The sequence below is a fragment of the Cynara cardunculus genome, unplaced genomic scaffold (assembly GCF_001531365.2).
Source record: "Cynara cardunculus var. scolymus isolate 2C unplaced genomic scaffold, CcrdV1 Un_Scaffold_3116, whole genome shotgun sequence".
Taxonomy (NCBI): Eukaryota; Viridiplantae; Streptophyta; class Magnoliopsida; order Asterales; family Asteraceae; genus Cynara; species Cynara cardunculus.
The window spans coordinates 25,931-53,067 of record NW_020201352.1 but is presented as its reverse complement, the minus strand read 5'-3'; the positions used below and the strand labels follow the sequence as shown (position 1 = coordinate 53,067).

The following is a 27,137-nucleotide window of genomic DNA, read 5'->3' as shown; positions in this document are numbered from 1 at the left end:
GGAGGTTTACTAGAGTAGATGGTGATGCTTGTGACGGGGGGTTGCCCATGATGGGGTTGATGGGATGAAGATTGGGGGGAGTCACGTGGGACGGAATTTTACAAAGAAAAGAGAGTGCTCGACCCGGCCAACAAAGACTTGTATATATGTTTGAAGGACTTGTACACTATGTTTTAATAAAAAGACCAAAGTGTCCCCTCACTTAACGGCCCTAACGGCCATGCACCATTTTTTTGTAATGAAACATAAATATGGATGATGATTCTTATAATTTCAAAAGACTAGAGATGTGAATCGGAGCTTCCATAAACCCTGAGTACAGATTAACATGAAAATCTACCTCAAATGCTATAATTTTGTCTTTTATATAAATTACTTTTATATACAGTAAATAGATAATTCAAAATTTCTTTTCAGTTGTGGTAAAAATAATCTAATTGACAAACATCCAAGTTATGATCAAACTAAATTTCATGATCAATTGCAAAAAATCATATAAAAATGAAATGATTGAATTATCATTAATTAATTAATTTGAATAAATATATTTATTTGAAAAACGACAGACGAATATTATTCAAAATCAAGAATATATCAAATTCTTGATTTCAAATTGACGATAAATATAAGTAACTAAAATTAGATAAGATATTTTATAAAAATACAAATTCCAATATTTTTTATATAGTTAAAAATTACTTTTCTAAATGCTACATCTTGTTTTATTTCCAAATTTAGCAAAGAAAAATGAACAAATACTTTTTTTTTAAAGTGTGTGTCAATTTTTAAGTGGAAAAGTTTAATTGATTTTTGAACCGGAGTAATGTAGATATTTAAGGGGTGTTTGGGATTCTTTATTTAAAACAATGTACTTATCAGCTTATGTGGTTTTAAATTGGAGTTTTATAAAAAAATATTTGGATTAGTTTATGGCGGTACCAAAACGTAATAAGTCGATAAGTTATGTTATAGTATTTGACAATTTTTTCTTATACGTGTAAAATTACCGAAATAGATATTCTTTCATATTATGCTTCAAATCAAGCTTTATGGATCTATAAAAGAAACCAAAGATTTACAAGTCTTGAATTCTTGCAACAATTTCCCATCTCGAAACCCAACAAGAAATTGGGCTAATTCTTCAAGAAATTGGGTTAATTTACATCACTTGAATTCCTGCAAAAATTTCACATCTTGAATTATCGCATCCTATTTGCATCCATCGATATCCCACCATTTCCTCCCTCATTTATGCCGCCGCCACTGCTGCACTCACCTTGCCATAATCGACTTTCTGAATAAACCCTGCCTAAGCTTTTCTTACTCTGTTCATCAATGTTGGCACCATCAACCTTAACCCACATTAGATCTGATCGATTTTTGTCGTTAATTTACGTCACTGGATCTTTCAAGCATTCATCAATGGCCAATGTTTCTTCAAGAACTCGTAGAATTCACCCACCTCGATTTCTTGTTGTTGTTGTTGTTCTTGGTGTCCCTGGTAATCGTAATCTTCGTCGTCGTTCTCTGGCATTTTGCAAGAACTTTCGTCATGTTGGAGGAGGAACGATCGGAGGAGGTTGGTGAAGAGGTAGGTTGCACGTCGCCTAGCCAGAGGAAAGGGAGCTCCATGGCGTTATGGTGGTCGACAGGGAAGAGAATTTGAGCGACGAGGATTAAAAGAAAAGGGTAAAAAAGTAATTTGGTTTATAAAGCTGATAAGTTGTTTTTGATAAGTTTGTTTCACTTTTTCCTCAAACTTTTATATTTCCGCATTATTTGTTTGTGCGTGAATAGAAAAACTTGTAAAAACCAAATGTATTGTATCAAACAACCTTTCTCCCAAGACTACACCACCATTTCATACATCATCTCCGAATTATTGATGAAACTGATTCATGATTCATAATTTTTTTTTCCTTATTTAATGGGATGTAAGGATTCGTGTGCAATTATTTTTACTAATTTGCATCCCTAATCAGATGTTACGAATTCTAGAAAACACATGAGGTAGGTAATTCGGAAAATTATGACTACGAGACATCAGTCTTGATAAAATCAGTAGCCATATTTGTTATACACACATTAAATCAAACCCAGAACACCAACCACTATACCACACCCCTTATATAAATAATACTATAAATGTTTCAATATCATTAATAGAAGTCAATAAATGACATCTAAGGATCTAAACTTTAACTTTGGTTATAAAATAGGTACCTAAAAGTATCTGTCCTTTATCTTGTTTAGTCCATCTAAAACCACTTCATAAATATTTCTATAACATATCATGTGATTTAAAACCCAACATATGTTTGGATAAATCGTGTGAAAGGGTTTAATATCGTTCACTTATGATAAGATAGAAGAAGTAAAAATGAAGATAAATATTTAGGATGGTTAAAGTTAATAGATCATATGGATAGTGTTTTAATCGTCATTATCAACAACCTAACCTAACGAATATAAGGAAACTGATATGACAAATACAACAGTATATTAAGTATATATTTTGTTTACTAAGGGTTTGTTTGTTAGTAACTTAATGGGGCTCACAACTTATTTGATCAGCTATACATGACTGATGATGGCTTAATGATATAAAAAGTGACATATTCAGTAAGCTTCTATAGGGCTTTATGCAAAAAGCCAAGTTATTTCTAAACTCGTCCTTCCTAATTAAATGACATGCTTATTATGTCTATAAAAAACTCTTTCAAACAAAAACCTTCCTGATCTATACATAAAGATTAATTCACACAAACAACTTTATCCATACAGGACTTAATGAAAAACCAACCAAACAACCCCCGAAGAGATAAAAATAGGTAAGAACATGTATAGACATTTCACATTCAACTTTATGGATGTACTGTCATAGGCGAAGGGCAAGAGAACAGGGAACCAAAGTGGTATAAACATCAAAAGCACTTCTTTTAAAGGTAACACCTAACAGTATGGTGAAACAGGGTTTTTGGTGAAAACCATAAAGGACACATGCGTAGAAAGTATACTTTATTGCATGCTACAAGACCTCCGAGCATATGGGTAATATGCAATTTTATAGTAATTATGAAGGCAAAGTTTTTATGTGAGAGACAAAGAAGATAGAGTTAGAAGAGAAAAAAACCAAACGGAAGGAGAACAAGATATGCGGGATTCTTGTGATTCCGTTCATTCCAAAGCCCCGAGAAACAAATCGAGGCTTGAGAAAAATAAAACCAATCTCGAGACCCTGAAACTTTGCATATTAATTCATTTGATGTTTAATATAGTTGAAGGTTAAAATACCTCACTCTTTCTTATAGTAGAACAAATGTCACGTAACGTGTGTGATTTGTGGATAAATTTTCGGTAAAAAGTGAAACTCAAAAGTATAGGGGAAATAATGCTAAATACTTAAATAGAGAGAGCAAACTGAAATTGAGGTATTCTTGAGGGGCAACTTGCAACTTACAACTTACAGAGATCTGGGCTGCTACTGCTTGCTTAGCAATCAATCTAACGGCTCAAATTCACTCGATGACACAATAATTCCATTTCTCTGGAATCTTATTGGTCCGATACACTCACTCCTTCGGTTTAACAGATCCAACGGCTCACATTTCACTACCACTATCACCCACCCTCACTCACACACAGACAACTACCCCCTACGTAAATAATACTAAAGACGCCCAAATTCCAGTTTGTGCCACAAAATTTGATTTCCTTTTTGCTTTTCTTGCTCTAGGGTTTACTATATCTAATCACAGTAAACGGGCGTTTCTGGGAAGCTTTTGGTTGTTGGTTCATCGATCAAAGGATTTGCGAACCTCTGTGTTCGTTAAATCGATCAATTTGGTTGAATACATAGGAGAACTTGGTGGTGGTTAGCAATTTTGGAAAATCGAGGTTAATAGACTTTTTAGGGGCTGATAATCATGTTTTTGGTGGATTGGTTTTATGGAGTTTTGGCGTCGCTAGGTCTATGGCAAAAGGAGGCTAAGATCTTGTTTCTAGGGCTCGATAATGCCGGCAAAACCACTCTGCTTCATATGTTGAAAGACGAGGTTGGTTTCTTTAATCATTATGTTCTTATGAATTCTGGTATTTGATTGATACTTTACATGATATGTGATAAGTTTGAGTTGCCAATGTCTGAAAATGTTACTTTCTTAAATTCACACTAGTGGTGCACGGATTCTACGAGCACATATTTAGCGTATTTGTTGGGTGTAGCATCTAAAAATTGTTTTGTGCTGGGTTAATTTTGGCAGAGACTCGTTCAGCATCAGCCAACGCAGTATCCGACATCTGAAGAGCTGAGTATTGGAAAAATTAAGTTCAAAGCTTTTGATTTGGGAGGTCATCAGATCGCTCGTAGAGTTTGGAAAGATTACTACGCGAAGGTATAATTTGATTGAAACTGGTTATCGAGGATTGGATCTATATTTGATGGCTCAAATGATTAATTTTTCATTGTGCTGTAGATGAAAGTACGACATATGATTCTTTCGTTACGTATTATTCTGTCATAGTGGTAATCCCAAATGAAAGTCATTCTCCCCCTTTTTTGCTGGACTTTTGACTATTGAGTTCAATTTGATTACTTTCTGACATGATTTTTCTACTCTACAATTGATTTGGATTTTTGTACAAGGTTGAGTGTTAACAACATTACAAACAAAAGATTAGTTGTAAATTTATCAACCAAACTAGAAACTAAAATATCCACATTGATCTAGGGGCTGTTTACCAAACTCTTACCTGGTAAACGTTTACCAGTAAATTTCAATAATATCCTTACTTACCTGGGTAAGATTTTATCCCACCAAAACCACTTCATATACAGCAATTTATCCGGTAAGCCCTAATCGTGGTTTTTAATTTCTGTTGTTGGTTTTTGGCCTTGGGCTATCAACTATTTTTGCATTTAAGTGATGGTTTCTTGTAGTTTAGATAGAATTTTGGCACAATCTTTCTGCTGCGCTATAGGTTATTTGACGGAAGCTTGAATTTAGCATCGACTCGTAAGGACTGTTAAGGCCAAATGGTAGTTGAGTACTTGTTATGGAACCTGCCACACTTGTTTGACTGGTTATAAAGTACCGATTTAGGGGTCAGTTATGTGATAACCAATTTTTTTGAAGTATGTTACTTTCCCCTAGTTTCTTACTTTCTGCGTTTTGTTCAATCCCCTGCCCCACCAATTATGTACAGTAGGCCCCTTCTACTGAATTCTGAACTTTTTCAAATATTGAGTTCCAAACTTTTGATCATCCAAAATTTCAATTTTTCTCCCCAAACATTCATTTTCTTTTTCAAACTTCTAAGCTTTTTGGAAATTTGTTTCTTTTTGCCAGCAATCCACATTTATCAATGATTAAGTTATCCTCACTTGAGTATGTTAATATTTAACGAAGTCATAAATTTTTGTTAGAAAATAGTGAACCTTTTGACCATGTATCATCACTTATGTAAATGAATAAAAATTGAATTAAAATGTTTACCAAGTTTACCAATATAGTCTTAATTTACTAGGAAGTATGCCACCTGTTAACTCATTGGCCTGTTAACTCCTTGGATTCCTTTACCAAAATTTCTTTTATAACTACTACATTGATGGCTAATTTGGGCAAAACTCTCAACTCTATTTATATGAGTAAATATAAGGCTTGTGCAATTTAATTAATCACAGAATTATGTAATTTGTCTTCCAACTCTCTCAAGTTTTAATTTTTTTTGGTGGTTTTGATTTATACATATGCATATGAAGAATGGCTATAATGTTATGGATCCATATGAAGACTGGCTAGCCCAAATTGAGGGTCATGGTAAGCCCAACTGGGAGTTGCAAATAAGGTGCCTAACTTCATTAGGCATCCCACTCTAACACATTTCATGATGGCTTACTGACGAATTACTTTTAGATGACACTAAAATTGAAATATTTAAAGTTAATTCAGTGTCATTCCCTTGAATAAGAATTTATAAAACAGTATGCAAAAGCTAGAAAAGAATTGAAATACTCATTTAGATTGATTGCTCCGATTTTCTTTAAAGAAAACTTAGACAAAGCCAATCATCAGTTCCCAACCATGGGGAGAATGAAATCCGATAAATAAATCAGTTAATAAAAGAAGAGAAAAAGCTTTTATTGTGTCACTTAAGTTCCTAGAGGACTGATCTTGGGCATATCATAATTCGCAAATAGTCATTTTGGCTGGCGGGCTCTTGTTCTCTTTAGCTTTTGCGTGTTGTTTTAAAGCTTCTTGTCTAAGGGATCGAGGATTTACCTTTCTGTATTTCGGTTGTAGTGCAGTTGTAATTCCTTATTTCTTCATTATTGAATGTGTTGAATTAGAGCCCTAGTTGAATTTTGAACTTTGTAATCCCCAGTGGAGCTTTGTGTCATATGTCCAAAGACCAGTTCAAAAACTTTATTGCAAGTTATTATATGTCTTCTTAATATAAAGTTGATGATCCCATCAACAATCTGTGACATCTCTTACTACAGGTTTAACATTTTCCATAAAACTTCTACTAGATCAGAACTTTGTCAAATCCGAGCCATTTTCTTGTGATCTGTGAAGACCTTGATGGGAACGTTCTAGTCGTCTTGAGTTTGGATGATGTAATTATCAAGTTTATTAGGGGCATAAAATAAATTGTAGGGTATTGTAGAGAAATGGCCAAAATTTTTGTAAGGTTGTATAGAATTGAACCGAGGGTTCTGCATTTTACACAAAGTCAGAAACTTGGGATATTCAGTTATATTGAAGAACTGGACCGGTAACTGAGCTAACTGGTCCTCAACTGTTGTTAAATCCTAACTGGTCAATGCTAAAAATCCGGGCCTGCTGACCCACTAGACCTTTTTGTAAATGCATGTAGGTGGTCTTGAATTGGGCATTGGTCTTCAGACAATCTGAACATATCTAGTATTAGGTTTTTATTACATATCGCTCTTCCTATTTATCGTGTATCAGGTCATATTAAAAGTTTACCATGTATTACTATATTGATGTGCCCTGTACATGTCCTTTGTGCCTTTGCAAGATCTATTTCTTTTGTTTTGCGTATCTTTTGATATTTCATTCACAATTCACCTATTGGTTCCTACATGTACACGGAGAAGTTATGGAGCATGTAATAAAGGGCTTTTGGTTTAGCGGTATTCGGGTCACTAGTAGACCTAGGAATCTCACCAATGGTGAGGAGGGTGTGTGAGTTCATGCCGTATATGAATAATATATACTTCAAAAAAAATTTGGCCCTGTGGAGGTTAGGGGTTCAAGTCTCGCCAAATGTGAGAAGTGTGTGAGTTTAATTTGCTATATGTAAATATTATATGCTTCAAAATAAGGAAACCTTGGCATGTCTTTTAGAAGGATCAATTTTGTGACCTTTATCTGTTTAACCTCTACAATTACTATGGAACTATGACTAACAATACCATGTTATCGAGTATCCAGGATTTTCACTGTTCCTCCATAATCCTAATCAGATAAGGAAATAATTAAACAGCATGTAGTCTATGATTCTATAAAGTGACACTATGTATGTATTCTATGATTCTATAAACTTGTATATATTATGATATCAGTATTCTGAAATGTGCTATAATTCTAGTTTCCTAGTTTGAAGAAGTTGCCAATCTTATCTTTGTGTTTCTGAGTTTGGTGTTGTAAGCAGCCGATTGATCTTGTAACCTTCATTGAGATAGTTTTTGATTTTGATTTTGTTCATTCTCTTTCAAACTCTAATATTTAGGTGGATGCTGTTGTTTACCTGGTGGATGCGTTTGACAAAGAACGATTTGCAGAGTCAAAGAAGGAACTGGATGCCCTGCTGTCTGATGAATCTTTGGGTAGTGTACCATTCTTGATTCTGGGGAACAAGATTGACATCCCTTATGCTGCATCAGAAGACGAGTTACGTTACCACATGGGTTTAACGGGGCTGACTACTGGGAAAGGTAAGGTAAATTTGGAAAATTCTGGGGTTCGGCCTCTTGAGGTATTCATGTGTAGCATTGTGAGGAAAATGGGGTATGGTGATGGGTTTAAATGGGTCTCTCAGTACATCAAGTAGGGTTTATGAGATCGATCTGATTCGGTGTTTTTATTGTTTGTCGTCTTCTTTACTGGACTTTGTGTGTCTGTCTAGACTGTCTGTTAAAAAATATACAGTGTTATATATATTGTTTCTGTTGTTCCAGTTTATGGGTGATAAATATTTTGGTGGGTACTAATCCGCCACTTGACGCCTACATTAAGGGGCCGTTTACCAACGCTTACTGGTGTCTTTGGGTTAAGTGAGTGTGGTGATTGTTTCTCTGTTTTACCTGCTATACATACCAATCCATTTAAACTCATTACTGCTAAGGATTTATTGAAAATATCCAAGTTAAAAAGAAAAAAAACAAATATAACAAATTGGTTGGTGAATTTATGATTTACAATGCAAATATACCAAGTATATATATATATATATATATATATATATATTTGCATTTAAAACAAAATATTCAAACTCGTATACTAATGTTTGGCACTTGATGGGTGCCCCTTTTCTTCTTGACAAAACAGAATAAATATCTCTTTACTTTTTCCGCTCATATATTTAAAGACTTTATGCAAGAACGATTCTATCTCTTACTTTTTTAGCTCGTATATTCGGGACTTCATGTAAGAACGATTCCCAGGGTTATGCATATAAACAAACTAATTTAATATAGGACCAGGAGGGTCTGAAAGATAACAATTGATACCAACCCAATCCCTGTAAAATGGTCCCTCGGTTATTTAATTTCGGAGGGGTGCACGAAAGCCCTATCAATCCGATATTAAGCCATTTGATACATAGTCGAGTTATAAAATCTTTAAACAATTAGTTATTGGATTAGAGTCATTTGAACCTAACCAAAATCAATGAATTTAATGAGTTCTCTATATACACACAAACATTAGATATTAGGCCGACATGTAATTAGCGCTATCATAGTTAATGGGCATCGCTGCAAAAGTATTATAACTTTGAGGAATAACTCGACTAGTAAGGAACTTGAGTTTTTTAGAGGTCATTGGTTTAAGTCCATGTAGCTGGAAAGTTTGTCTAGCTCTTTAACTTTGGAGCATCACCAACAACCACTTTAAAATCTCACTTAAGAATTAAAATGACATTTCTTTCTCATCGATACTGATTTTTGGTGATTTCTTTAAATTTGGAGATATGTGAAATCTTTTTCTTGTTTTCTTTATTTTTAACAACATTTTAGAGTAGTTGTTGGAACAAAATAATCTTTATTTTAAAATAACAGTTAGAGATGCTCTTAGGACTCAAATGGAATTATGCATGGTTCAGACACCTATCGTTACCAAAACAAAAGTACCTGCAATTTCTTGGGTATTTTGTGAAAGGAAAAAAATTGGAGGTGGCCAAAAACTACAACTTTTTTCCGCATGTGGATATTTATGATAATAACCCGAACAGGTGTCAGGTGTGTTTTTATATTACCTAATAAAGCTTTGCCCTGGTGTCTTCTCAATCTTACTCTCCATCATCAACACTCTAACCTTCTCAACTTCATCCCATTTCCCATTTTCTGCATATATATTTGACAACAAAACATAGTTCCCAGAATTCCATGGCTCCAAAACCATAAGCTCCTTAACTGCTACTTCTGCAACTTCCAAATAGCCATGATTACGGCAACAACTCAACAACGCACCCCATAACGCACCATTCGGCTTCATCGGCATTGATTTTACTAAATCATAAGCCTCTTTCACGGACCCACCACGCCCAAGAAGATCAACCATGCACCCATAATGCTCAAGTTTTGGCTCAAGCTGATGGTTTGACACCATTGAACCAAATAGGTCCCTGCCTCTTTGAACCAACCCTGAATGAACACAACATGTTAAAACCCCAATAAAAGTGGATTCATTTGGGTTCAATCGATTCTTGATCATCTCATCAAACAAAGCTAACCCCTTTTCCCCATTCCCATTGAAAGCCAAGCCTGAGATCATGGTATTCCAAGAAACCACATTTTTCAGTGGCATTTCATCGAACACCATGAAAGCGGCATCCCAAAGCCCACGTTTGCAGTAGAAATCAACAAGGGCATTGCCTACAGAAACATGATTTTGATAAAGTTTACTAGATTTGGCATAAGAATGGATCCATTGCCCAATATTGTCTTCCCCCAAACGTGCACAAACAGGCAGCATAGTAATCACTGTCGCCTCATCAGGTTCGAAACTGCTATCACGCATCTCATAGAACAGTTTCAAAGCTTCAGCATCGCGGCCACTCCTTGCCAAGCAAGATAACATTGTATTCCAAGAAACGACACTCCTTTCTTTCATTTCCTTAAAGAGACTGTAACCCGTATCTACTTTTCCTGTTTTACAGTACCCGTGAATCATCAAATTCCAAACAATCACGTCTCTGTCGCGCATTTCATCGAACACCTTCTTAGCATTATCCATTTTCTCGCAATTCGCGTAGAATTCAACTATTCCAACTCTAATAGCACTGAAACAATGAAATCCAAGTGAGACGAGCTGAGCATGTACCGTTTGCCCGAATCTAACATCGCAAAGGTTGGAACACGACTTAAGTATAGGAGCGAAAGTGAACTCATCGGGCCAAATTCCATGCTTCTTCATGGTGCAAAACAAGTGAAGTGACGTTTGGAAAGGCGGTGAGAGAGAGTAACCTTTGATCATTGAATTGTAGAGGAGGATATTGGGGTGCTGGGCTTGGAGAAAAACGAGATGGGCGTAGTCCATTTTACGAAGTGAGCCACAAACGGAGACGAAGTGTGAAAGGATGTGGTTGGATTGATGGAGATGATGGCGGAGGAAGTGAGCATGGATTTGAGTAAGATGGATCCGGCTACGGCGGCCATGGAGGTGGGTGAGGATTCTCCGCTCAACCTCTCTGACAGTACCTCCTCTGCTCATTTCATGAGAGTTGTATACAGAGCTTCCATCTCCATTACAGTTATGAAGCCAGAGACCGGAACTCACTTTTCAGCTTGTTGCAGATTTTCAACAAAATACTCCTCTCAAATATAAAAAAAAAAAAGTGAAAAGCTTAAAAAATAATCGGATTGATTAAGTTATTACACAATTTTTTTTTAAAATAAATAAATTATTGAACATTCTAAAACATGTTAAATAAATTTTTGGACTTTTTAAAAATATGTTAAATAAATTTTTGGACTTTTAGAAAATATGTTAAATTAATCCTTGGACTTTTACATTATTTGAACATTACGGATGCTATCAATTAAAATTATAGCCTGCAACCTGCTATATAGGTAAATTACAAATTAGAACTCCCCCTAAACATCTACACTGAATTGCCGCTCCTCATGCTCCACCACCCTCCCTCAATCTCGTTGGTACGCCACCGCCCTCAGCCCAACCCCGTTGTCGTCGCTACCACCCCCGTCCTCAGTCCAACCCCATCGCCACCGCTTTCTGCCTGGCCCCGTTGCTTCGCCGGTTATGTGGACCAATTTCTTAGCGGATGTGGTTCGATTTATTAGTGGTTCTTTGTTTGATATTTCAACGGCTTTCTTAATCCTGTCGCTACACCACCGCTCTTAGCCCAGCCTCGTTGCGGTCGCCAGTTGTGCGGATTCATTTCTCAGTGGTTCTTTGGTTTTATTTCTCAAGGTTCTAACAAGTTTGATTTCTCAGGTTTGATCCTATTAAGTTTGATTTCTCAGGTTCGATTTCTCTCTTTGGTTTTATCATTTAAGGAGAACATTAGCAACCCTGCTACCATTAGTCCCTTAGTCTTGCTACCACCAAGTGGTATAAGTTCTCTTTTGAATAATCTTTTTTCAATTATGCCTTTGATATATTACTGAATAATCTTTTAACATTTTTTTATATTATTTTACAATACCATCTATCTTATCAAACATGACTAGTTTATCAAATAAATTAATGACAACGATTTTGGAATACTTGTTCATTTAATACGAGATAGGTATTATGGTTTAATGTTTAAGCATTTTATACCTTGATTGGATCCATGATCCATTTCATTTCTTTGTGGACTTGATCCTAAAAATTATAGTAATCCCTGTGGTTTGTTGTTTATTGCTATTTTCGTTCTTGGCCTTCAAAAATTGCTTTTTAATGACTGTAATATCCATTTTCTTTCTATTTTCGTCCATGATGCTAACTCTGTTAGAATAAGTCCGTTAAATCAAGGGTTACTTAGTCTTTTAGGTTTTATTTTTTACTTTTAATTTAAAAACTTAAGAAACGCATCATTTAACCAAATAATTCCCTCCCTGGTGTGTCGACCTCCTCCTTTTCTACCCTCCTTCTCCAGTAAACACCACCACTTCCATCCACGCCTCCGGTGAACACCACTCACACCTTTGACCAATGTTCTCCCCCCCTCGTGCTGCCTCCTGCACCTCTTTTTCCCCTACCTCCTTTTTCCTTCCCTTCTTTCCCTTGCATTCGGAATCCAACCACCATCCTCATCCAAGCGCAACCATGATAGAGCCCCTCCCTATTTCTTGATGTCGATTTGATTGAACATACATGATCACCGTCATATTTGGCCTTGTACTGAAACGATTTTTGATTAGTTAGACATAATATTTATCGCACAAAGTATACCCATACCTAGGTGGTACATATAGCTCGTTATCCCTCTATTTTCCACTTATGTACCCATTTTATTTCTCGTACTAATATATAAAACAATTAAGTTTTTTTATTACATTTCATAATCCAAATAATTTTCATCACAATAAACAGAATCCAACATATCTATTGAACTAATTTTTTTTACCGATTTGTGCAAGAAATAGATCTAGTTGTACAATCTTACAACGAGTATATTTCTCTTTTATTTGAACATATTTATCAATTGGTTATGCATTATTTTTATAAAGTATAAACCTGCTAATAAATTGTAAATGTTGTTGTAACATGGTAAATATATTTTATGAATATACTCACACTTAAATGTTTGAAATCGGGTTAAAAAAATCAATATGAGTATCAAATTGAAGAGAATTCGTTATATTTAAGATAATTTATACTTATTTAAAGAATTGAGATAAACACGGGAGTCTCCAAAACTTGATCTGTTCAAATGAAAAGGAAGTATCAATTTTCAAAAACTATTCCAGTTTCAATTCTTATTGTTTACAAAAGTAATAAAAAGAAATTGAAAAAAAATGTATGCGTTAATGATTTATACGTAATGCTTTATACATGTATTCTTGAAAAAAGAAAGAGTTTTGAAGAGGTAAATCCTAAATATTTTATAGTATAACTTGAAGTATTTTCATCCAATGCAGCTCAATACTTCGCTATTTCATCCCTCTTGATTTTATTTTATGAATTTATGTGATTTTTGATAGATGGTGGACTCTTTTGTTGCTTATCAGTTTTATGGAATATTTTTCTGTATTAGTAGGGCTCAACATTTATCTTGTATTTGAACATGTTTATCTGTTGGTTATAAATTAGTTTATAAAGTTCAAATGTATTAATAAGTTGTAGATATGTAATAGTAAGTTATAAATGTTGTATAATATAGTTTAAATTTATATGAATAAACTCATATAAACATACTCATCATTGATATTTTGAAAAATGGGTAATTGTTTTTGAATATATATATATATATATATAGAGAGAGAGAGAGAGAGAGAGATGAGCGATCAAATGAAAACCACTCCAATTTGTAAAAACCGTGCAAACCACCTTCATCCGTCGATTTCATTGTTTAATCTTATGAAATTTTTTCATAAAATTGTTTAATCTTGTGAAATTGTTTCATATAATACTTTTTTTGATGAAGCTGTTTCATATGTGGTTATGAAATTGTTTCATATACTACTTAATGAAATTGTTTCATGTATTTCTCTAAAATTAAAATAATGAAGATGATAATATCCTTGATTAACACCCTCCACAATAAAAATGATTAATCAACCTCTTATAATTACAAAAAAAATGAACAAAATGAAAAATTATGATTGGTTGAATGAGGTTTTTACGGTTTTTACAAATTGAGTGATTTTCATTTGATCGCTCATATATATATATATATATGAGACGGATAATTTGCAAACCTCCTCATTTGTACAAACTATACATATCATTTTAAATTGTAGATTTCATTAATGAATGTCCGAGTTCATTTCAATATATTTTTGTTAATTAAATAAAAAAATTAGTGATGATTATTAAATAAAATGACATCATAAGGGTCTAAAAATTTCCTATCAGGATCATCTAAAAACATTTCTATTATCTAATCTATTTCCAAAAAATATCATAAAATCAAATCAAAAGATTTGGTTAAGAAACCTTTTACAGAAAAATAAAAAAAACACTCATGATTTTATGGTCTTGTTAATGAAAAAAAACCTCATGGTTTCATGGTTTAATGAATGAAAAAAACTCATGATTTCAAAATTTTATCGTTTCATTGATGAAAAAACTCATCTTTAATGGTTTAATAAACACAAACAAAAAATAACTATTTCATGGTTTCATCAATACCAGAATTCTCATATCCCAAAATATTAGGGAGTTGCTACTTACCATAATTAACAGCTAAAACATCAAAAAGATGAATCAACCCTTATAATTACAAAAAAAAAAAAAAACCCAAAAAAGAACAGAAAATATATGATTCGTTGAAGAAAGTTTGTACAAATGAGTAGGTTTGCAAATGATCTTCCCCTATATATATAGCGTCAAGTTTAGGGATATTGCAAAAAAATTGAAAATTTGAGAAACACCCTGGTAAACCGTTCATGTTGTCATATGCACATATGTATATAAGTAATTTGTAATCAATTTGTCCAGTTTATAGATGTGCATAATGTTCATATATGCATAAGGACCAAGACACAACTTCAATTACATGTATGCACATGTGCCTACTATCCAGATGAATGATTATCAACGTATTCCTCAATTTTTTATTTTTTTTAGTTTTCCCTTGATCCCTTGAACCTCCCCCTCCTCTCTCTCTCTCTCTCTCTATATATATATATATATATGTGTGTGTGTGTGTGTGTGTGTGTGTGTGTAGGGTCAATCATTTGTTAACCAACAAAAAGGTGCTAACTCTGTTAACCAATCCAGACCGTCCAATAATTAGATCTATGGTTGAGATAGGACTGTGTCATATTTGTAAATATATAGACAATAGAGCACATGTTCAGGTTGAAGCCATGGTGAATCTTGGTGAACAAGGGTAACACTGTAATTTGACTAGCCACAACAAATTAGTAAAAAGTTCATGATTCCCTGACATCACTCTTCTCCTATTGATTTGTTCTAACTTTGGTGCCACTACCAAAAAACCGTAATCTTTTACATAGATTTGAAGACGATGAACGATTCCAATCGATGTAGATGTAGAGGTCGAAGAAAGGGAATGGTGCTCGTTCCTCCCCCATCTCATGTGAACCTCTCGATCTCTATCTCCTACACCGACCCCGAAACATTTATGAATGATTTCCATCGATGTAGATGTAAAGGACAAAGAAAGGGAATAGTGCTCATTCCTCCCGGATCCCCCATCTCATGTGAACCCTCTCAATCTATATCTCCTGCCCAAACATGGTGCTCTTCCACTTATGAACATAATACTCATTCATATGTGAACATGGTGATGGTTCACCTTATGAACATAGGAATGGTCCAATTATGAATGAAGGAGTTATTCACTTATGAATATGTGAGGCATACAATTAAGAAAATGGGGTGGGTTACTTATGTAAGTGGGAGTGGTTAGTTTATGAACATGGGATTGTTTCATTCATGAATATATGCTCTTCGAAATATAGGATCGATATTATAGATTACAATACAGCCAAATCAAAAAGAAAATCAATTAATAAAAGAATTAATTAAAAAAAATGACTTTCATAATTATCTCTCTTTAAAAGATGAAAAACTACTATAACGACCTATCATAAAAAAAATAAAAATTTGAAAAATACAAAACTACCCCTGATTCTTAAAGGCGACGCTAATTCAAAGCAAAAGGCAGAAATGCTTCTGATTGGTCAGAATCAGTTAATAGAGTTAGCGCCTTTTGTTGGCTAACAAAAGAAGGGCACTATATATAAGGGTAATCATTTGCAAACATGTTGGTCCGGGGAAGTAATGACATACACAAGATGTATTTGTAGAAGAGCAGGGTTGAATACGAACACAACATATTTTCACTTTTAATTCTATATGTTGTATTAAAACAAAGAATTACAAATATGTTGTGGAAATTAGGATGGTAAGACATGTGATCCTAAACAATCTATTGGTGATAAATTTTCTAACACTAAAAAAGTGAGAGATAAATATACCTTTTCAGGTGTTGACGTTGATTTTCCTAAGAAACTATCACATAGAAGTTCATACAAAATGGGTGAGTAACAATGAATGGCAAGAGTGACCTTTTTTTAGCCACCATTACATTAAATGCTACTGTTCAACTTTAATGCGTGTCCTCATCTGATCTGTTGATCCATGCATGTTTGTGCTCTTCATTTCAGACTTTGTGGTTGATTTAGGCACTTGTTAACCTATCTCATCCTTTTGTATGTCGAGAGAACAATAAAGGATATGACACTAATAAAATTGTGTTTAAAACTTACTTTGGCTGACATGTTGTGCATCTTCTCATATAGGATGAGTGTATGAGGAGTTGGTGAGCCAAACTCGTTGGACAAGTTTGCACTCCAAAATCCGGCTTTATAGTAGTAGTATTTGTTAGAATTAATCTTGTATTGATCTTCTTTTTGGCTAGATGACAAACCAATCCGCTTTTGGTGATGATCTTGATCTTACTCTAACTAGTATTTGATTTTGTTGAAGACATTTCGTTCATGAATCAATACAGATAGTTACAGAATAAAAATCCTATCTTGTTTTATTCCAAAATATAAGTTATAGATCGCTTTTCTAGCTACAGAAACATTATGAAGTTGATTCATCGGATTCTAAAATGACTTGGTATAAAATGTGTAATCTTGAAACTCAAGATTGACTGATCAAGAAGTATGTCGATCGAATTCTCCCAACCGGATGGAAGATATTCAAAACATAAGATTTGATCTCACATTTTAAATAGCTGACAATCCGAATAATGTTCAACATCCAAAACCTTAAGCTTAAGGTTTGGATGTTATACCTTTTGGGTTATATTTGATGGGTGAATTTCACTGGATATTCTCATTGTAAGGCTTTTTTAATTTCTTTCTGAGTGTTTGGTTGGATGTTGAATGTATTATTTACAAATTCAATGGTTGAGACCAACAATCGCCCTTATTTGTCAATAACACAAATAGATAGTTATATGATAAACACTTGGGAAAATATGGTATTGGAACACAAAAATTTGAACTCATAAATTCAATTATCCATTGTGGATTCTTTTTGCCTTTTCTCTTTTTGTTCTTTTTTTTCCTAAGCTTTTTTTGTTTTTCTTCCATCTCTTACTTTTTTTCTTTTCTTTCGGATTATAACATAGTATAAAACATAGAAATAACAATGATTTTTAACTAGACATAAATGTAAACAAGTCATTGCACTTTATCTTTTAAGATATAATCAAAGAATGGTTACATGAAGTCATGTGAATCATAGTTAAATTTTGAAGGTTGCCAAAGAATATGATCGAATGATCTTTGATTTCTTTGAGCCACTTCTTTTCTATTTCTTCTTTCAACAATCTCTTCTTCACATGTTATCTGTTTTTTTCCCTTTGTCTGATGTAGAATATTGACCTCTTGTTTGTTCCCCCTGAGTTGATGATCGGATTTGGATTTGCTCCCCCTTAATGTTAGAGGATTTTTCTACTTTCTATATGCTACTTGTAGGATTTGGTTTTGGTTTCTTCCCCTCAGTGGCACAAATGGTAGCCATATGATCTCAATTGTAGTAGTAAGTTATTTTATTTTTATGGATGACTTGATTAGTTCTTGAAAATGTTCAATATGAATCATCCTTGCCCTATCTTCAAAGGTGAACAACTTTGGATCAGATACTATAAATGAACGTTCACTAACAAATGTTGAATCATCTTGTTTTGATTTTCCACTTTTGAGTAAAGTTTTTACAATGATGTGACGAAGCAATTAATTAGACTAAAGGCCTCTTCCTTTTGAAGCTTTTGGCTGTCCTCAAGTCTTTTGTTAGATAAAGATTGTGCATGTTGTAAATTGTTGATTTGCTGTCGGATTTCCAAAGTTGACATGATAGTAGGATGATGTAGAGTGAATCAGATGAGAAGGTGAAGGTTGATCATCCAGTTGTTGTAGAATAGAATTTGAAGTTAGAACTTTTTTTTAAGCAATGGAGAATGTTTGGGGCTTGAAAGAATGTCTTCAATTCGGAGGACTTTAGATAAATCTTAATCTACACTACCCATATTTTGAGATATAGGAGCAGAATTGTGGCGATGATCCAATTTGTCAATTTGAAGCCCATAGACCAAGATACTCAATCCACCCAGGAGCAGATAAGATGTATAAGGATCTTAGGGATCACTATTGGTGGCCTGACATGAAGAGAGACATTGCTTTATATGTGAGTAAGTGCTTAACCTATGCAATGGTCAAGGCAGAACATCAAAAACCGTCTGGTCTACTCCAGCAACCACAGATTCCCCAATAGAAGTGGGAACAAGTATCAATGGATTTCATAACAAAGTTGCCCAGGACTGGGAAAGGGCATGATACAATTTGGGTAATAGTAGATCGACTTACGAAATCTGCTCATTTTCTACCAATCCGAGAAGATTACAAGATGGAGAAGCTTGCACAAATCTACATAAATGAGATCGTCACTCGGCATGGAGTACCTATCTCCATTATCTCGGATAGGGATAGCCGATTTACATCTCGGTTTTGGCAATCACTCCAAAGAGGGTTAGAAACACGCTTGGACTTAAGCACTTCATACCACCCCCAAACAGATGGAAAAACGGAGAGAACAATTCAAACTTTAGAAGATATGCTACGTGCTTGCGCCATAGATTTTGGTGGAAGTTGGGATACGCATCTTCCGTTAGTCGAATTTGCGTACAATAACAGCTATCACACTAGTATACAATGTGCGCCTTACGAAGCCTTATATGGACGCAAGTGTAGATCTCCGCTCAGTTGGCTAGAAATCGGTGATCGGAAATTAACCAAACCTGATGTTATCCAGGAGACTACAGACAAAATTATAACTATTAAGGATAGACTTAAGGACGCAAGAGATCGTCAGAAAAGTTATGCGAACAATCGGAGGGAAACCATTAGAATTTCAGAAAGGTGACAAGGTACTATTAAAGATCTCACCTTGGAAAGGACTGATGCGTTTCGGAAAAAGAGGCAAATTGGGCCCCCGATATATTGGCCCATTTGAGATAGCTGAGAGGATAGGACCAGTRGCATACAAGTTGAATTTGCCACAAGAGCTAAGTGTCATACATGATACATTTCATGTATCAAACCTTAAGAAGTGCTTAACCGTTGAAACACTGGTCATACCGCTAAAAGACATACAAGTTATCAGTCACCTACGCTTCATAGAAGAACCAGTAGAAATCATGGATAGAGAACTCAAGCGGTTAAGGCGTAGCAAAATCCTAATTGTAAAAGTTCATTGGACTTCAAGGCACGGACCAGAGTATACATGGGAAAGGGAAGACTATATGAAAAATAAGTACCCTCATTTGTTCATAAAGGAGTCCAAGGCTAGCCGCTGACCAGAAAATTTCTGAACGAAATTTTTCTAACATAGGGAGACTGTGACATCCGTCAGTTCTAAAATCCAGTTTAGTATCTACATAGGGTTTCCAAAATTAGAAATATAAATTATTAGAGCTTAGTTGAGTTGATTAGAACTCAGCTGGTTTAGATTGCCGGCGTTGAGGTCAGAAAGTCTTGTTTCGGCAAGTAACTGATAAAGCTAATTTATGTAATGCCGAAAACTCTAAAAATTCTCCAAAATATGGTAAAAGTTAATAATATAAAGTCCAAATTTAAAATATAAAAAGTTTAATTTAAAAGTCCAGACAATTTCACAAAAATCTGAAATTTTGACCAAATATTGATTTTTATCATCGGTAGCCATTTTAATCTGGTAAAATACAAGATAATTAGGTTTTAAAACAATAATAAAATAAAATTGTTGGGCTTGGGTTAGGCCCATGGATGGCCCCTCTTCTCCCCCCACCATTCTCTCTAAATTTAAATGAAGATGAGTCTACCTTCATTTCTCTCTCACTTCTCCATTTCTCTCTTCACGAAATTCTCCTCCTTCTCTCTAACCCAGCTGATTTTCTCCCTAAACCCTCATCATTTTACAAGTTCTTTGAAGAAAATCAAAGAACAATCTTCATACAAGAAGGTAAGAACATTGTCTATGCATTTTTTTCTTTCATTTTTGTTGTAAAAATCCGTTTTTCTTCTACTTTATCTTACACTTCCCCTAAACCCACGACTTCTCTGAGTTCTAAGGGTAGATTACACACCAAAAAATATGATATATATCGTTGAAATGGTGGTAATCCATGATCCCAAACATTAGAATTCAAGAAAAGTTGGTAAAAGTGCTTGCATGTGGGTTTTTGACCATAAAAGGAGCTGTTTGGAGCTGACACATTACTACCTAGTAGTTATGTGGCCCATTTCTCCTAAAATAATAGTCCAAATGCTACGTTTTTTTTTTTTTTAAATGAAGTTCAGTGAGTTAGGGTTCTATCCCCACAGGAATCACATAAAAAGAGTAAGTTTTGAACCTTCAAATGTTTAGAACAAAATAAGTGTGCAACAACACACTTGATAGTAGGTAAAACCTACTTTGGACGACCATATCTCTCTGGTTATTCCTCCAAAATGGTTTATTTTTTTTCTAGAACTTATTTTAATAAGTTATCTTTCTATTGCATCTGGTGTCACTAAAAAATATTTAGTTTTGAGCCTTCAAGTTTTTGATACAAGATTATGGTGCAAAAAGAGCAATGCTGACAGAATCATGCATTCATTTTAAAACGGTCATATCTCCTTCAAAACTCAATGAAAATGGGTGATTCTTTTTTCTGGAAGTTAGCCTTATGTGTTAGATTTAAAATTCAGCTAGAATCACTCAAAAATGATGAGTTTAGACTCCCCAAATGGCCGTCACTTGAAGAGTATGCAATATGTCTTGGGGACTGTGACACTCAAAGTTGTAGGGTAATTATGAGTGCCTTAAACCCATCCAAAATTCTTGATATTTGGAAAAAATCGGTTTAACTCATTATTATTGATGATATAAAAATTTGGACTCAAAAAGAGTTGTGGAAGGTACCTTTTGATGACGTTTTATAAGACCAAAAATTCCAGAAATAAAATTTACTTTCTGCCCAATTTATGATTTTATGTGAAAAGGATTTCAAGTTTAATTTACATTAAAATGGACAAATTAAAAGACATTATATTATAAATATCAACTTTAAATAATGAGAACTTATCAGCATTACATAAAAATAAATACTTTATCTATACCGAAATCAGATAGGTGGTCTAATTTTAGACTTTGGACATCGTAGGAGAGGAGAGACCGGGATCTTAGAGCTTCTCACCGCCAAAGTCATCAAGTTTCACGCTAAGTAATTCTGTGAGTAATCACGGCCCCATTTTTATCGCGTTATTATTTATTGAATATTTGGGGGAAAAACATGAATAAATTGCAAACTGAATTGTTTAAATGTAAATTGTTATAATCATGATATATGATTATTAATGCACAATGGTCTAAATGCTAAATTGATGTACTTGAGTGATGTTATTTATCGTCCCCAACCGCGTACGCTACTAGTTAACTCGGAATTGTGCCGGGCCGATAGTATTGTGTGGATAGCGCTATTTGGTTGACATTCCCACCCAAAAACGGGTGCACTCTGCTATTTATTATTGTAGGCTACACATGTGCGAATGCGGCACCGCTGAGGTAGTCCTACCCATTTAGCTCTACACATGTGGGTTAAACACCACCGCTGAGGTAGTTCTGTAGACGAACCGTGGTACCTAAGTTGGCGCACGGGCCACTTCATGGTAGTTCGTAAAAATGTTTTTGGGACTAATTGTTGTCGGAAAAGGATCTGTAGCGGCTCGAGTTTAAACATCATATTAAAATTTTCATTTAACCATGTGCAAGTGTTATAAATAAGTTTGCAAGAAGGAGATTTTTCTGCATTGAAAAGTTTTTGTGCATATAAAACCTGTGAACTCACCAACTCTTTGTAGTTGACCTTTTTTCTTCTTTCATGCTTTTTAGGAATTAAGTAAGTGACGTTTTGAGCATGTGTGTGCAACGACATCAACATTTCAACCTTTCGAACTAGATTGTGTTTGTGAAGAGGGCATTGAGAAGAAGGTTGGGGATTCAGATGCCATGGGTTAGATATGGCATGGAGAAAAGAGTTTAGAGGAAAGACTATTTTTTATGGTTCAAAATGGAGCCCGGGAGTATCATAGTTGGCAAGTAAAGCAAAGTCATGTCCTTATATGCTATCGGATGGCTGTGAGATAATGGGAGATGCTAATGGTGCTATTGGCATCATTATCTCAGAAGAGAAGATAGGAACATGACTTTGACCCAAAAAATCAAGATCTTGATCCGACAGGGATTGAATCCAAATAAATGTTTCAAAATTGTCAGAGCAAGTTCTAGATTTTTTTATCAGATTTAATGGAAGGTGATGTGGATGGTCATTGCAAGAAAGAATGAGCAAAAACTACTATACCTGTTGGAGTGGCTGGATCCAATAGAAAAACCGTTGTATTCACTGATTGAAATGATAAATGATTCGAGTATACATCAAACTACATGTCTGATGGAATCTTCTTTTCGAGCGTGTCACCAATTATCATAGAAATAAATCGAATGTACGAGATTTGAGGCTTCTTCCTTTTTCCAATGATTTTTCTAATAACGTCTTTGAAGAAATAATCTCCAAAGTTGAAAAATCACTTGTCTTGCTGCTTAAACAATATGTCATCTGAGAGAATAGGTAGTACTGCACACTTCTCATATTCTTCGTCAGATGCTAGATCCTCAAAGATCTCAACTTTCGATGTTGGTAGATAAAGAACCCAAGTAAAATCATGAACGTTGAATGTGAGTTATATATGAGAGAGTACACTTGTAGTTACCTCATTTATTTCAACATCATATGTACATGAACACCAAAAATTTATAAGAAGAATGGAACTTATTTTTAGGTTGATAGATAATGCATAAGAGATTGGACTTTTTGAGAGAGTCCCAAGTGATGATGAGAGGAACCGTCAAGTTTAGATAGATAAGCTATATAATTGGTACCTTTGATATGACGTTCTGTAGTGGTGAAAGCTTCATTTTAAGAAGATGAGGCTTGAAAGAAGGTTGCCATTGATGAATAATGAAGAAGATGAAGGAGTTTTAGACACGTATTTAGTGGGATGAGATGATGAACATAAGAGTAATTTTGTGGGGAAAGTGAATTTATGTGATAAGAGGTAATTATGAGACTAGGGTTGAAATGGCAGTTGAAATGACATATTGAGCTTTTTGAATGCAACCGACTCTTCGAACTCTGACACATAATTATGACTTAGAGGTTTTCACAAACTCTTGGAGTTCTCCAACAAATTGAAGGGATTTAAAAGGAACTAGTGAGAAACTCAAATGAAGAGAATATCTGATCAAGAATGATGTCCGATCATAATGACGATATTCAATTGTTGGATAGAGAAAGAGTCCAAACAACCGGTAGAGAAGGAGTCGGAACAACCTGTAGTTACAGATGGAGTAAGTATCCGAACAATGACAATATCTGATCACATCCACATGAGAGTGAATATGAATCCGATCGAATTTTGTAAAGAAAATTTTTGATAGATGATCATCTTATAGGAGGTGCAAGGATTCGATATGAGATACGAGTTGAAGTATCAAATTTTCCTTGGATGTAAGGAAATTATGGAGAAATCTTAAGGTTCAAATATTTTTAAGAAGTCATACCTTGCCAAGTGCCGATTTTGTTGGGTTCAGAAATTGCATGTATCAAATTCTAAATTAAGTATCCTTTATTTTATTCATCAAAGATATTTAGAATGAAAAAGTTTAAAAGTAAAAGTATAATATGATATTGATCACTCGTAGCATTTTAACTCAATATTTAACATTCCCATCTCACTTATAAGATACTTGAACGTTGATTCAACTAAAGATTTAATAAACAAATAAGCTAATTGATTATCTGTTGGAATAAAATGGAGTTCCACATTTCCTTTGGATATGTGGTGTTTGATAAAGTAATACCTTATATCAGTATGCTTGGTTCTCGAGTGTAGCACATGATTTTTGGCAATGTCACTAGAATTATCAAATAAAATGGGTACAGCAATAAATTTTATGTCATAATAAGCAAGTTGATACTTCATCCATAAAATTTGAGCTATATAACTGCAAGTAGCAACATATTTAGCTTGAATAGTAGATGCTGAAACTGATTTTTGCTTCTTGCTTGACCAACTCACAAGTTTGCTACCCAGAAGTTGGCAGCTTCCTGTGGTGCTTTTCCTATCTAGTTGGCAACCTACATGGTCAGAATCTAAATACCCAATGCGTTTAAACCTTGTGCCTTTGGGATACCAAATACCTAGGTTAGGAGCACCTTTCAAGTACCTAAAAATCATTTTACAGTAGTAAAATGTGATTCTTTTGGATTGACTTGATATCTTGCACAAAGACATGTAGATAACATGATATTTGGGTGATTAATAGTTAATTGTAAAAGGTAACTAATCATTCCTCTATAGTTGGTTACATCAACTGATTTGCCATTAGGTTTAGAGTGTGACTTTAATGAAGGAGCCATTAGAGTTTTCATGGGCGAGTTATGTTCAAATTTGAATTTCTTTATAGAATCTTTGGCATATTTACTTTGACTAAGAAAAATCTCATCATTTGATTGTTTGACTTATAAACCAAGAAAAAAGATTGGTTCACCCATCATAATTATTTCATATTTGCTTTTCATAAGATTGATAAAATTCTCAAACTAAGAAATATTTGTTGCACCAAATATTATATCATCTACATATAGTTGGACAAGAATTAAATTACTATCAATCTTTTTGACAAAGAGAGTGTTGTCAATCTTGACACGACTAAATTTATTATCAAGAAGAAAGGTGGTTAAAGTATCATACCATGCCCGAGTTTTAGACTATAGAGTGTTTCGTCTAGCTTGTTTACATGATCAAGATAAATTGGATCTTCAAATCTTGAAGGTTGTTTCACATATCCTTCTTCTAATAATTTGTCATTAAGAAATGCACTCTTGACATTCATATGAAAAAAATGAAGTTTTTGTAAGCAACATATGCCAGAAAGATTCAGCTGGCATCAAGTCTAGCTACAGAAGCAAATGTTCCATCATTATCTATACTTTCTTCTTGACAGTATCCTTGAGCCACAATTCTGGCTTTGTTTCTGATAATAATGCTATCTTCATCCATTTTGTTTATGGAGATCTATTTTGTGCCAATGATGGTCTTATAAGTAGGTGTAGAAACGAGTTTCCAAACATTGTTTTGCTCAAATTGAACAAGTTCTTCTTGTATTGCACTTACCCAACTTAGATCTTCAAGGACTTCTTCAATTCTTTTCGGTTATATAGGATATAAGAAGTTGACATACAGACACATATTTGCCGATCTTCTAGTCTAAATTCCTATATGATGATCTCCTATGATTTGTTCTGTATAATGACTTTTTGTCCAATTGATGGCAGGAGGAAGAGAGACAGATGATGAGGATGGATTAGGAAAGGCTTTTCAGATAAAAGTTCAATATGATAAACATCATTCTCATTCGAGGGACACTCATGTACTTTGGATCTGTTATAGACAGGTTCAGAAGAGGAAGATCGATTAGAAGGTAAAACCTGAAGAGTGGTTGAAGAGGATTCTTGAATGGATTTTATCAAGTATGATGAGATCCATTTGTTGAGTTCATCTTCATTGAAAATGCCTATGGATGACAGAGTGTTATTCCATTTTTATCAAAATGAGCATGTATTGACTCATCAATACATTGTCTTTTTCTGTTGTAGACTTTGTAAGCTTTTGCGATAATGAAATATCCTACAAAGATTCCTTCATCTAATTTTAGATCAAATTATCCAAGATGATATATGTTATTTAGAACAAAACAAATAGTTCTAAATGTATGGAAGAAACCAATATTTGGTTTTCGTCCATGAAAGAGTTCATAGGGAGTCTGCTAATGTGTTTTTACAATGGTAGCTCGATTTTTAGTGAAGTAGGCAGTGTTCACAACTTCAGCCTAAAAGTAGGTAAGTAGACATGCATCACTGATCATCGATCTGGCAGCCTCACATAGAGTTCTAGCTCCTCTTTCCACAACTCGATTTTGTTGAGGAGTTCTAGTTGCAGAGAAATTATGAGAAATGCCTTGTTTGAACAAAAATTTTCTAGAATAGAATTTTATAATTATGTTTCATTGTTACTTCTTAGTGACCTAACCGAAGTGTTATCCAAAACTTTTATTCTTTTTATGAAGTGAATAATTTCTTCAATTGCATCATTCTTAGCTTGTAAGAAGATGACCCAAGTATATCTTGCAAATTCCATCAACAATCACAAGAGTGTATTTTTTACCACTAAGACTTGGAACATTCACTAGTCCACACAAATCTATGTATAGAAGATGGAGATGAGTTATAATGGGAGAACAACTTTTGGACTTGAAACTTGATTTTAAATGTTTTCCTTTTTCACAGGATCCACATAGTTTTTCTTTGGCAAAGCACAAGGAGGGAACTCTTTTCACAGGTACTTTTTGTGACACTTTATTGCTAGTTTTGAAATTTAAGTGAGATAGACGCTTATGTCCAGAAGAAGCAGACATTTTGAAGAGAAGATGATCGAGCATATGTCATGTCAATCACATAGACATTGTTTTTATGAAAAGTAGAAAGAATTTCTATGTTGTGAGGAGAAAGAATAGAACATTCTCCTTCAAGAAATTTAACAGAAAATCCTATCACAAAGTTGACTGATACTTAAAAGATTTCCACATAGGAGATTT

At 34.3% G+C, this 27,137-nt stretch overlaps 2 protein-coding genes and 1 pseudogene across 3 annotated transcripts; 1 reads left to right on the top strand and 2 right to left on the bottom strand.

The window, feature by feature from the left end:
- Nucleotides 1–1,047: 1,047 nt before the first annotated feature.
- On the bottom strand, nt 1,048–1,665 carry LOC112503487 (annotated as a pseudogene).
- A 2,013-nt stretch (nt 1,666–3,678) lies between these two features.
- Nucleotides 3,679–8,257, top strand: LOC112503485 (GTP-binding protein SAR1A-like). The gene is made up of 3 exons (XM_025107514.1): nt 3,679–4,055; nt 4,263–4,394; nt 7,759–8,257. Exons 1-3 carry the CDS (start codon nt 3,927–3,929, stop codon nt 8,077–8,079), a joined length of 582 nt encoding a protein of 193 aa, XP_024963282.1. The 5' UTR covers nt 3,679–3,926; the 3' UTR covers nt 8,080–8,257.
- Nucleotides 8,258–9,422: 1,165 nt separating this feature from the next.
- Nucleotides 9,423–11,030, bottom strand: LOC112503488 (pentatricopeptide repeat-containing protein At1g09190). 2 transcript variants are annotated; one of them, XM_025107517.1, is made up of 2 exons: nt 10,612–10,987; nt 9,423–10,530 (listed from the first exon to the last, which is right to left on the bottom strand). In XM_025107517.1, the coding sequence occupies exons 1-2, from the start codon at nt 10,959–10,961 to the stop codon at nt 9,501–9,503; spliced, it is 1,380 nt and encodes a 459-aa protein (XP_024963285.1). In that variant the 5' UTR covers nt 10,962–10,987; the 3' UTR covers nt 9,423–9,500. The 2 variants fall into 2 exon arrangements, with proteins under 2 accessions (XP_024963285.1, XP_024963284.1); XM_025107516.1 differs by having other exon boundaries at nt 9,423–11,030.
- Nucleotides 11,031–27,137: the final 16,107 nt, after the last annotated feature.